At 39.2% G+C, this 13618-nt stretch overlaps 1 protein-coding gene across 1 annotated transcript in view; it reads right to left on the reverse strand.

Moving 5' to 3' along the window:
• The window catches only part of DNAH11 (dynein axonemal heavy chain 11), a 281146-nt gene that overhangs the window by 199195 nt on the left and 68333 nt on the right, over positions 1-13618 (reverse strand). The window contains 3 exon segments of the mRNA XM_032483875.1: positions 8387-8513; positions 9702-9793; positions 10945-11169. Coding sequence (XP_032339766.1) covers positions 8387-8513; positions 9702-9793; positions 10945-11169 — 444 coding nt within the window.

A 13618-nucleotide genomic window follows, 5' to 3' on the forward strand; every position in this document is an offset into this window, starting at 1 on the left:
ATACCTGCACCCAAAACTCCTCATGGCCCATGGCAGTCACTAGTCCCTCCTCTCATAAACGGGTATTACCTTTACCAAAGTGATTAATACAGCATTTCTTTTGTATATTCCATCTATCACTCAACATTACGTTAGTGGGGTTTAGTCATGTTATTATGTATAGCACTAGTTTTCATCTTCATTGCTATGTGGTATTCTCTTTTAGGAATATAACATGATGTATTTATCCACTCAACTCTTAAGGGACATTTAGCCTGTTTCTCCTCATCCAGCAGGCCAGCCTTGGCGTATTCACCATGAAGCGGTCTTAGGTTCCCAAAGAGCAACAAAAGGGAAAGGCCCAGGTACGAGTACTTTTCAAGCCTCTTGCCAATGATACACTGGCCAAAACAAGTCACACGGCAATCCAAATAGAGAAAATAAGCTCCACTCCTTGACGAAAACTGCAGCATCACGCTGAAACGTCTCGGATGAAGGGAGTGGAAGAGCTTGTGGCCACTTACACTTACATACTAAGCACTGTTCTCAGTTCTTTACAGACTTGTTTCACTGCCTGCTCAGAAACCAGAGAGATGGTGCTTACTGCTGTCCCCACTTGGTATATAAGGAAACTGAGGTTCAGAACGGTAAAGCAGAACATAGCCAGTAATCGACAGAGCGGGGATTTGAACTCATGTCTGCGTGCTATCCAAGTCTCTCTTCTTCCCTAGCATCCTGCCTTCTTCTGAAGGACGGCTCCTGTGCCTGTTTGGTCTAGTTCCACACACAGTTACCACGTCGATGCTCGTGTTTCTCTTTGTAGATCCAAATTCTCGTCTGGTATCATTTTCCTTCTGTCTGAAGCATTTCTTTAACACTTCCTGTGTGACCAGTTCACTGGTCATGAACTCTTTCAGTTTTTGAAAGTCTGAAAACATACTGATTTTGTCTTCACATTAAAAAAAAAATTTTCATTTGGTAAAGAATTCTAGGTTGAGTTTTTTTCCTTCAGTACTTTAAAGTTGTGGCTCCACCATCTTCTCAGTTACACTGTGAAGCCTTTCATCATCCTCATGTTTGTTTCTTTGTATAGAATGTAACTTGATGATTTTTAGATTTATCATTGGTTTTCACCAATTTCAGCAAACCAGTGTAGTTTTCTTCATGTTTCCTGTGGTTGCGTTCACCGAGCTTCTCAAATCTATGGGTTTCTACTTCATCAATTTGGAAATCTTCGGCTGCTCTTCTGCAAATATTTTTCTCTCTTCCTGGCCCCTACTTGGGGACACCCAGTTACACATATGAAACTTTAGTTTTCCCCATCTCTCCTTAATTTTTTGAACATATGGAATACAGCTAAAACAACTTTTAATGTCCTTATCTGCTGATTCCAACACCTCTGTCAGTTTTGACTGTCTTCTTACAGTGGGTCAGATAGTCTCTGCCTCTTCACGTGCCCAGTAATCTTTAACAAGGTGTCAGTCACTGCAACCTTCACCCTGCCTGGTGCTCAATATATATTTATTCCTATTTTCCTGAGCTTAGTTCTCGAGTGCAGTGAAATTACCAGAAACAGTTTGATGCTTTAGTATCTTGCTTTTAAAATTTGTTTGGCAGAACTAGAGTAGGATGTGACCCAGGGCAAATTATTCTCAGGGCTAAAGGCTCTAGGAGGCCCCTCCATGGGTCTCAGATTCTCTCTGTGGTACTCTGTTCTGCAAACTCGCCACTGTGGTCTCCCAGGACTCTCAGCTCTGAACCCTCAACTCAGGAAGTCCACCAGACTCAGCCCGGTTCCCATCTCCCTAAGACACAACTGGAAACGCTCTCAAGGAAGCAAACTGGGACTACCCTACAGCTCGCTGCTTTTGTTCCTATTGTCACAAATCACTATTGCTCTTTGATTCTCTGATTAATATCTTCCTTGGCAGGGCCTGACTCCAGTTTTTATAGATTTTTTTCTCCTTCTTTCATGTTTCATGATACTGATGAAAGCTCTGATAGCTTTTGGACACCCCTGGCCATATCTTACTGTCAAAGTTCAGAGAGAAAAGCAGTATCAAATGTCAGGCAAATCTCTCTTGGTTTCCTTCTGCTCCTATCTCAGCCCTTGAAATCTTGACTTTTTTTTTTTTTTTTTTTTTGATGCTAACTACTCTTCAGTGCATTTAAACAGACTTACTTAACTATTTTATCCAGCTTTTCTTGTTGGTCCCAGATGGAATAGTACTCTATTAAAAGCTAATCTTTTACAGCTGGAAGCCCTCCCTGCCCACTGAACTTAAGCTGAACAATCTTTATCAAGTGACTTCAAACAAAGGCTCGGACCAGGAGTTTTAGATTCTACAACAAAACCTAACACTCCTTGGCGGTAGGACCCTATATTTATAAGGCAATTTTCTGATCTCATAACATTAAAGTAATCTTTTAATCCTACATTGTAATAACTCTGATTTTGCTGTGTAACTTCTAAATTGGCTGTGGAAGGAATTTCAATAAAGGAGCTGCAACAGAATTCTGAGCAGTGGCAACACATTGGCAAGATGAAAAAAAATTACATACATTGTTATATAATTTGTGGTCAACATATATTAACTATTTTGCAAGGATAATCTCTACTGGATATATAATTTACGGCATATTTATTTAAAAATTAGATTGTCTATTTTCTTGTCACACAACTAAATACCTAAGTCCTTTGGGTATCAGGTTGCCTGTACACAAAGGCAACCATCTAAAATATATTCCTGTTATGCCAAGTGGAGCTGTTCTCATTGACTATTTCTGTAATATACTAGACGAGCAGCTTCTATTCCTTGCTGCTCAGTTAAAGGTAAGTAGAGACAATGGCAAGGTGGTCAAAACCATGACTATCTTCTGTATCTGTTTCCTCTCCTTGCCTTTTCTCTATTCTGTCCTCAGCCCCAACCTAAACTCAAGGGCAACCCCCCGCCCCCACTCTAGGTACCTATGAGCACTCCCACCTTCTACTTCCCCTAACAAAGTTGGGATTTTTGATTGGCTTTATTTTAACTAAAACTTGTTCACTCTTGCATGAGGCCAACGAACCACTTGCATCTTGAGACTTTTTCCTCTTAACTGTCCAAGGAGGACTAATCCTTGTCGAGGATGTGACACACTGTGAGGGACCACTGAGCGGCATCGGCCTGGTTCCTGAGACTCAGGTGCTGAGGCCCCTTCATGCTATCACGGAGACAACCAAGTGGAAGCACCACGTTGACACATACTGTGCTATGGCAATGTGGGACCTTAGGTATTCGCCCCTTTAAGATCCAGCAGTTCCTTTGCTTACCGAATATTAAGCCCAGCAATTCCTTTTCTTACCGAATATTAAGCCCATTTCTCACAAACACCTGTCCAAATGCCAATATTTACAGTCAATTAAAGGTATCATTTGAGTGCCATCTGTCTCATACTGCAATTTGGGAGATTTCTCAAAAGACAAGTTGGCAGATTTCTTAAGTGGATTTGGCCCAATGCCATTGAAGGGTATTTTTGATGCAAACATTAAACATTTCTGAGCATATATATTCCCGATCTCGTCATTTTAGAGAATGCACTGTGGCCTCAACTGCCACAGCAGTGGCTTTCTAGCAGCCACCTTAAAACAAGGAACAAGAAATAGGTGAAATTAATTTTGATATATTTTATTAGACCTAATATACCCAAGGTATTTTCACTTCAATGTGTAATTAATAGAAAAATTATTAATGAGTTTTTTTTCTTTTCTTTGTTATAAGTCCTGGAAATCAGGTGGATATTTTATATTTACAGCTTACCTCAACTTGGATTTTTCATCAGGAACACTTGATCTGTCTTTAGATTTTAAAAAATACACAGCTGCCAAAGTAGATTCACACAGCCAAGTTGTTTCAAATACATTTATGTTTTCCACTAACTGAATCAAAGATCAATTTTTAAATTCAAATCAACCAAAATGGACTGAAGGTAAAAATTCAGTTCTTCAGTGGCCATATTTCAAGCACTCAATAGCCACAGGAAACCCATGACTAAACCCATCAGACAACACAAACGCAGCTGATCACATGGAAAGCATGTCTTTCTTTAGTACAGCTCTATCATGGGGACCCAGCTTTCACTGATCATCACAGGAGACAAGAAAAGAGAAAATGTGCCAATTTGTCTAAGACAAAAAGACATTTCATGTCATTAAGAATCACTGGGTAAAAACAAGTTGTTACCTAACTGTTTTAAGGCACTGTAACACAAAGGGGCCAACTGATGTCAGTTGGTCCGACTTTAACCAATATACTTGTTTCACTTAAAAAATATAAAAGGATGTTTTCCTGAGAGGTGAGAAATCACAGCGTGTTAATGGTGAATCATGTGCAACTTCACGCCAGCTGCCCATAATAACGGCACCACGCCCCTCAGTCCTGCAAATGGACCCGTCAGTCTGCACTTTCATAAGCAACTATCAAAGATTTTTGATCAATGAAGTTAAGCAGCACACCCTCATCCTCAGTCCTTTAGGTAATCCAGGCCACTGGGAGGTCAGGGTGATTTCTGGGAGGAGAAAATCTTTAAAACTTGACCTTAACCAAACTTACCAACAGCTAAGATAACCACTGACGGCATTCTAGACACACTGATGTCATCACTCTGACAATCCAACTCAAGTATTTCAAGCTGGGAATTTCTGCTATAGAATGCAAGAGGCAGTAATATCAGACCTCCCTGGCCGATGTGTTCAGGCTCATCAAATTCCACAATTAACTACAGAAACCCTCACTTAGACGAACACTCTTCAATTGAGTGTGGCAGGTGGAGGAGGGGGGCCAGAAGAACAAGTCATTCACACGATGTCAACATGAGTTATCTGCCCACAAACGGCTGTCTTTTCTGGGGAAATTGCATTGTTATTCCACAAGCTCCAGTTGCCATGTTATCTTGGTCACACCACAGCGAGCACATTCAGGCAGGTCAGCACAAAAGGCTGAGATGGAAAAGCTGTGGCTGGTGGTCTGAAACTGATTCTGACACTAAAAGGAAACTAAGCATAGCCAGGCCAGGTTATTGGGTCTAAGTGCCAAGAGCATGAACAATTCCACAGTAAGTGACCAGGAGTTCAGAATGCACGTTGATGTTGCAGAACCACTGCAAGGAAAGAAGCTGACTGTGGTTCTGGATGACGCAAATCACCCTCTGCTCTTTTTCAATTCTCTGCTCCAACAAGTCACTCCCATGTGACATACGCACCTTTTGTAAAAGTGTGATAGCATGTAAGGCGAAACTGAATTGTTCAGTTTAATGAGTATAACAAAAAAGCTCTCCATGAAATCACATTTTCAGCACAATGAAAGAATGTATCTCAGAATTTAAAAATGTTTCAAAAACTGCTTCATTTCAAAGCTGGCAGCTCAGGAGAACTGTAAACCACATTTACACTGGAGAGTCACACAGCCAGGCCCCTCTGGCCAGTAAGCTGACACACCCACCTCCCTTTGCTGGTACAGACAGCGCTGCTGCGGGCATTCATCAGCACTGCTGTGAGCGATTTTGGAGCTCTCTGTGCTGTGATTTTCATATTCAGCTTCATTAAAATTAAAAATCTTCTTAATGTCTTACATTATCCAGTCACTCATGAAGGGGTGCTTCTAGTACTTGTACTGAGAAATATACCTGAGATTCAGGGGTTTAGAACTGATGATTAAAACACTGTGAATGAGGCTGACAAAAAGACTTCCACAATAAGTTGCACTGATATAAAAGATAGCACTCTAAAATACTGAACTGATGTGAAAATAAAAAAAATGGTTTAAAAGGTACATCTTTTAGGTTTATTCTAAAAAGCAAAACCTTATCCTGTAATTTAGGAAGGATAATTTTTTTTAAAAAGTTGGCATCAGGGATGCATATATCTGTGAGCCAACATGTTGTCTAAGGCATGAAGCATTTTTTGGATGATTTGAAAGGACATAAAGAGAATGGGTGGTAAGTACATGTTGAGTCATCTGTTCTTCCAGCACCAGCCTAGGACTTCAATTCAGGACAAAGGGGCATCAGGCATGTGTAGGCTCTGAAGACAGCCAACAGCAGTTAGGACAGGTTCATCCCTCCAGGACTTAGCAAGGCACATTTCAAAACCTGACCACCATCTGCCTCCGTAGGTTCCTTCTAGGAAAGTGCAGCCGGGAGGAGCAGGGAGAGGCGGCCATCCTCACATCTGTGAGCTATCAGCCCATGGGGGAGATGCTGTGGCTTTTCTCACTCCCTGTAGGGCTTCAAGGAGGAAGACTGTTTTCCCCAACCTCCACCCCTTAGATCGTCAAGTGAGAAGAGTTAGAGAATTATTCACGGAAACCTCTGGGAGCCTGCATGAAGTGGATCTGTGATGTGCCCCTTGTTCAGACATCTGTTTAGGTAGAAAAGGAGGAAGAAGGAAGATGACGTAACAAATGATTTACTACACTGCCAAGGGCAAGAACCGGAAGAGCTGAGATAGACTGGGCTTTGCAATATATACCCTCTGGGAGGGACCCCTTTGTCCCCGAGGACTTGCTCCTGTTTCACAAGAGACCCAGCAGGTGGGTACTGACTGTTGAGGATCAAGGTCGACAGTCACTGCTGAACAGAGCAGGAATATGCATGAAGAAAGAGCAATGACTGACGGGTGTCACCCCATCCCCTCCCCATGGTAAACTGGTAGGGAAGGAAAAGAAAAGAGCCCCAACTCCAAGTTCGTTATGTGAAAGCCTAGCCTTGACACAGAAGCACGATGGGAACTTTAATCTAGAACCTTGATGAGTTGCTTTGGGTTTACATCTTTTTTCATAAGAAAAAGGCACCAGAGAATTATAATACCTACCCAAGATGTTATAAAGGGCTCTCTTACTTGGTATAAAGAGATTCAGTGAGGCACATTTGGGATTAATAATGGTAGAAAAATAAAACAGTTTCATGTCTGTATTCTGTGTAATTAACACTTCAATAAACCAGTCACATGAATGCTTTTCAAGTTTAAAGAATAGGATTAAAAGAAAAAGAACGTTATCCTAGTTACAGATTTATGTATCTAATTTACATATTGAGAATTCAGAATTCCAGTATTTCAGATTTGCAAGTGTTTAGAAACAGTATAGAATATGACAGACTCTATTTCACATATCAGTCACCGTGGGCAGAGGGTCCAGCTGTTGGTCATGAGGATATTTCTCAAGAGATTACTGAAGATTCCTACAACTGCTATGTTTAAAACTAGTTTTAAAAAAATTCAACTTCAAAACATTCAATTTACATGTCATTAACACAGATGAGAGATGGATATCCTGGGTTTCTAGTCCATCTAATTAGAAGGATTTTATTTACAAAGGCCTCTGGGAGTTAGCATAAATATGCAAAACAAAACCTGAGTGTCAACCCTGAAAACATTGCCAAAGCTGACTAACAACTCTGTGAGTAATAGCAAGACCACATGTGTATTATCCACAGCCGAACAGCCATCCAACTGAATTCAGGTTCAAAGAGAAATGATGAACAAGAGAGAAATAATCGAGGTAAATACTGTGTCCAGAGAACAGCAGAATTCAGGAAACTGTGAGGTGATATATATTCCAAAGAAAATGGCATCAAAATATCTAGGGAAAGAACACGCAGATAAATCCACATTGAGGAAGCACAACCTCTGGGTTCAAAATCACCTGTGACATACAGTCAAGTCTAGGAGTGACTGCCTATGTCAGCTGTAATGACTAAGATCGAGTGGATGCGAACAACTGAGCAGATAGAATGAAAGATAACCGCCTCTAAATGTTTACAGGAAGGAGCGCTAGCTTTGGGATTTGTACAAAGTTTGTCTTTGATCTGTGCTGTCAGACTACAAAAGATAAAAGCTGCTTTTATTTGCTTTACATACTGTCATGGGTGCTACATTATTTGTGCATAGGCAAGAGAAAATTAGAGGGTTAGGTAGAGGATGAGCCTGAAATTATACCAACCCACCTCTGACAGCACTGAAGACTAGTCCAGTTTAGTAATTATGAAGGTTACTCTGGAATCAAAGTTGTAGTAAGAAGGTACCAGCCATGATCTTGTTCCTAGTGACCCAAGAAATCTGCTAACCAGGCAACAGAGCTCTAATTCTTGTCCAAGAATTCTGGGGGTTTGGAGCCAATGTTTCTTCCATTAACTTCTTCCAGGTCCCTAAGCCTTGTACAACTGATGTTACCCTTCCTACTTCCTTTAGCACCACCTCTGACAGCCTGCTGTCATTGCATTAAGAATTTTTATTCCGTATTTTCTAGTTTCTATTGCACGTGACATGGGAGGTGGCACTTGACAACGATAGAGAATGGTGACATTCCTTTGCTAACTTAGGATAATATGAGACTTTAAGAAAAAAAAAAAAGAAAGAAAAGAAAATTACCTTTGTAGGCTGAGCTCCCTTTGAGAGAATGTCAAGTAGGTCTGTGGAAGAGATGAAATAGAAGCGCGGAAAAGCCACACGTTTGGTTTCCAGATACTCAGCCAGAGCTTTTTCACAAACAGAAAGCCTGTATGAATGAAAAATCTTTTTAGGTATATCTCACCCGTTCAGTTATTAAAACGTCAGCAAAAGCCAGATCCTCTCATCTGTCCATTCATCACCATAAGCTCACTGTTTAAGATTTAGGCTACTTCCTTCTCTTTGACATCATCACCTCGATCATGTACAAGTCACACCAAGTAGGAAGAGATACACACACACACACCATGAGCTGAGACTAAATATAGATGAGACTGAAGCTGATGTTACTTGTCACTTTTCTTAATGACACTTCCAATCAGCAGGGGAGAAGACTAGGTTTGGCACTGTTCACCCTGAGCACAAATTGCTTCAGTTAACATGTACTTGGTTTAAGGTCTTCCTTTTCCCATCGAGTGTCTACAAAACATAAGTGGCTTCAATTCTTTCTGGTATTCAGAGAAGTCATAAGATCTAGAATCATTTCCATTTTACTGTCCTTAGCAGAGCAGAGATGACCCAGAGGCAGAGCCCCAAAACCCAAAGACCACTGACTAAGAAATAATCAACCTTTGTGGAAACCCATCTTTTAAAAATGATGGCCAACTGTATCTCTAAAAACCTCCCAGACTTTGAAATAATTTTGTGTAGTATATACTTTCATCTGAAGGGCTCCTCAGCCTTGCAATAAGAAGGGATCACAATTCTGCACAAAGCTCTTCTTTCAGTGATATGCCCATTTTCTCATTAAAAGCCAGCATGTTCTCATGACCACTAGCTGTTGTAGAATTTTATGTGAAAATTACAAGTACCCCTTAGGACAAATACTTCAAAAGTACTAACATGCTCTGTAAGGATGATCTCGAGTATAATTAAAGTATATACAAAGTAAATGACTTAAAATGAACGAGCACAGCCCTAGATCCTAGCACACAGTGGATGCTCAGTAAATATTCGCAGGCTGGTTTGATAAAAGAATTGATCTACCGCACCAAGTCTCTTGATAATAAGAAATTCTGATTTTACTATTATGATACTCCTTTTGGAAAACAAAAATCTATTTAGCTAAATTAACCCACAATACCTACGTACCACCTAACACATATAAGACAGACAACTATAAGCAAAATTATAATTCAGCAGAAATCACCTACAATAACATGATGTTAGATACTATGAGTTACTTGAAAGAAATCTCAAATCATAACAAACTGATCACTTTAGTTTTTATTCTTACCTGTACTGTAAATCTTTAAGTTTTTCATAGAGATTAGGTCTGCATGTTGCTTCCAAAACAGTTTTTATTTTAGCTGTCTTGAACATGAGCTCCTGTGTGAAAGCATAACAGAGCCACTGACATTAGAAATTACTTTTCTAAATTTTTCATCACTTTGGGGAACTGAAAAATGAAGAACAATCAATCTCTGAGAATGCAAGGTTAAAGAGACTTCTAACACTATGCCTGTTTTGCCTTTAAACTTCTAAATAAAGATCCAAAACAAAGTGTAATCAGTTTTTATTCCCATGTAAATTCGACAGCCATTCTCACCTCTGTGGGTCCATGCAGAATTTCTCTCTTCTAAACCAAACAAACAAAAAAAATAAAGAGACAGAGAACCAGAATTTAAAGAGTACCTTCACATGTGAAAATGAGATGAATACTAAACCATCCACCTGTTCTTTCCCCTTAAGACAGAATCCCTCTCGATGTTCTGCTTTAGGTAAGGAGAAGAAAATATTACATCCCCATATAAAAAGGGAAAGTCATTATCCTTTGCTTAAAGTCTCTCAAATCTTTTATCATTACTGTGTGTACATCTCCACATGTTCTCTGTGGCCCTCATGAAACAAATAACCGGTGGTGTTACTTTGTTACTGGCTTCCCTTCTCAGTCTGTTACTTACTGAAGACAAGTCTGTCACTTACTGAAGACAAGTCTGTCTCCCAGGCCTCACTGCAGGGGGAGGAAACATCTGGCCTGCTGCCTGCTTTTGTATGGCCAGAGGCTGAGAATGGTTTTTACATTTTTTAACTAATTGGGAAAAAAATCAAAAGAAGCATAATACTTTGTGACACATGAAAAAAAATGAAATTCAATTTTCAGTGTCTAGAAATAAAGTTTTATTGGGACACAGCCACACCCATTTCTTCATGTAGTGTGTTTTCTTTCACACTACAGTGGCAGCAGAGTAGTTGTGACAGAGGCCACACACAACCACAAAGCCTAAAATATTGACTAATATTGATTATCTGACCCTTCACAGAAGTTTCCTGACTCTTGTCTCCTGAAATGCAAATAAATATATATATGTGTGTGTGTGTGTGTGTGTGTATGTATGTATGTGTGTGTATGTATGTATGTGTGTGTGTATATATATATTTCTCATAAATACAGTACCCCAAGTCATGTTTCTTTACAAGATGTTCATACTGTTTGGGAAAGGTTGCTAGGATGCAAAATAGTCTTGTCTACCACAAACCTTAAATTCAGCATCTACTCCATCAAATCTTCTAGTATCTTTCACAAGTTGGATTCGAATATCTTCTGAACAAAGAAAGATGCTTTCTAGGTGAGACCAAGTGCGCTGGACTTCCATCCAAGTAAAGATGACTGAGTCTGCAGTGTTTAATTTATTTTGCCAGCTTATGACTTGCTCAATGAAATATTCCACATATTTGCTTTGAAGCAGAGTCTGTAACTGAACCTAAAAGAAAGGCAAAGAATTTGATGTAACGGCTAAATTGGTAGACTAGCAGCACTGTGAGGGAGGGACCATACCTCTTCTGTTTCTTGCTGGATTCTTAGGACCTAGCTTGCAATACATGGAACAGGGATTCAGTAATCACTTGCTAAATGAACGAATTAATGGCATTAAATATTCATATTAACATATTCTTCCAAAAGAGAAATAGAAATGTAAGTAACTACATGTAATAGGTCTTCTCCAAGAAGACCACATTATCTCTTTGTAGGGAGGGAGAAAATATCATGCATCAGGGCACAGCTTTGGGAATTAAACTTTAGTCTTTCATCCTCTCTCTCTCCCCCTGGTCCCTCACTATTAATCATTCCAAGGTTATGGATCTTTTTTAATATTGAAGATATAACACTAACTTCCCTCCAGCTTGCTAAGCCCTCAACGTTCTGTTTTCCTCCCCTTTGAGTTTACTACTAAACTTTGTAGCCCACCTAACACCAAGTCTTGCTGTAATGCCATGCAGTCTGGCCAGTTCTTCTCACTGAGCTCTGAGACTACAGTCTCAGCAAGTCACTGAAAGAACACCCTCTTCTCATTCTTCTTCACCTCTAAGTATTTCATACATTTGACTTTCTTTTTCTTCCCCCAGCCTTAACTATTATTGACATGTAACGTTGTTTAAGTTTAAAGTGTACAATGTGATGATCTGATACATGTATATATTGTTAAACGGTTACCACAATAACATAAGTTAACACCTCCATCCTCCCACATAATTACCTTTTGTGTTGTGTGTGTGTGTGTCTTGATAACATTTAAGATCTACTCTCTTAACAACTTTCAAGTATAATACACTCACTGTGGTGTACATTAGATGCCCAGAACTTATTCATCTGATACCTGGAGGTCTGTACCCTTTGACCAATTTCTCTCCACTTCCCCAAAGGCCCAGCCTCTGGTAACCATCACTCTACTCTGCTTCTTTAAGTTCAGCTTTTTAATTAATTAATTAATTTTTAAAATTGAAGTACAGTCAGTTTACAATATGTCAATTCCTGGTGTACAGCATAATGTTTCAGTCATACATATACATATATTCCTTTTCATATTCAATATAGGTAACTGCAAGATATCAAAGAGTTCCCTGTGCTATACAGTATAAACTTATTGTTTATCTATTTGATATATAGTAGTTAGTATCTGCAAATTTTGAACTCCTAGCTTATCCCTTCCCACCCACTTTCTCCCTGGTAAGCATAAGTTTGTTTTCTATGTCTGTTAGTTTATTTCTGTTTTGTATATGAGTTTATTAGGGTCTTCTTTTTCCTTTTTTTAGATTCCACATATGAATGATACCATGTGGTATTTTTCTTTCTTTCTGGCTTACTTCACTTAGAATGACGATCTCCAAGTCCATCCATGTTGCTGCAAATGGCATTGTTTTATCATTTTTTATGTCTGAGTAGTATTCCATTGTAAAAATATACCACAACTTTATCCAGTCATCTGTTGATGTACATTTAGTTTGTTTCCACGTCTTGGCTGTAAATAGCACTGCTATGAACACTGGGGTGCATGTATGTTTTTGAATTAAGAGTTCCCTCTGGACATATGCCCAGGAGTGAAATTGCTGGATCATATGGTAAGTCTACTTTCAGTTTTTTTGAGGAATCTCTATACTGTTTTCCATAATGGCTGCACCAAACTCATTCCCACCAATAGTGTAGAAGGGTTCCCTTTTCTCTGCACCGTGTCCAGCATTTATCATCCATGGACTTTTGAATGATGGCCATTTTGACTGGTGTGAGTTGATACCTCATTGTAGTTTTGATCAGCATTTCTCTGATAATTAGCAATATTGAACATTTTTTCATGTGCCTATTGGCCATTTATATGTCTTTATTGGAGAGTTGTTTGTTTAGGCCTTCTGCCCATTTTTGGATTGGGGTTTTTTTGTTTGTTTGTTTTGTTATTAAGTTATACGAGTTGTTTATATATTCTGGAAATTAAGCCCTTGTCAGTTACATAATTTGCAAATATTTTCTAACATTCTGTAGGCTGTCATTTTGTTTGCTTATGGTTTCCTTTGCTGTACAAAAGCTTATAAGTTTAATCAGGTCCCATTTGTTTATTTTTGCTTTTATTTCTATTGCCTTGGTAGACTTCCCCAGGAGAACACTGCTGAGATAGATTTATGTCAGAAAACGTTTTGCTTCTGTTTTCTTCTAGGAGGTTTATAGTGTCTTTTTTTAGATTCCTTATATAAGCAGAAACATAACAGTATTTGCCTTTTCTGACTGAATTAGCTCACTTAGCATAGTATCCTCAAGATCCATTCATGTTACTAGTGGCAGGGTTTTCTTTTTATGACTAAATAATATTCCATTGTATATATACCACATTCTCTTTATTTATCAATGGACATTGGCATTGGTATTGCAATAGGCATCTGACT

This window comes from Camelus ferus, chromosome 7, assembly GCF_009834535.1.
Source record: "Camelus ferus isolate YT-003-E chromosome 7, BCGSAC_Cfer_1.0, whole genome shotgun sequence".
Classification (NCBI taxonomy): Eukaryota; Metazoa; Chordata; class Mammalia; order Artiodactyla; family Camelidae; genus Camelus; species Camelus ferus.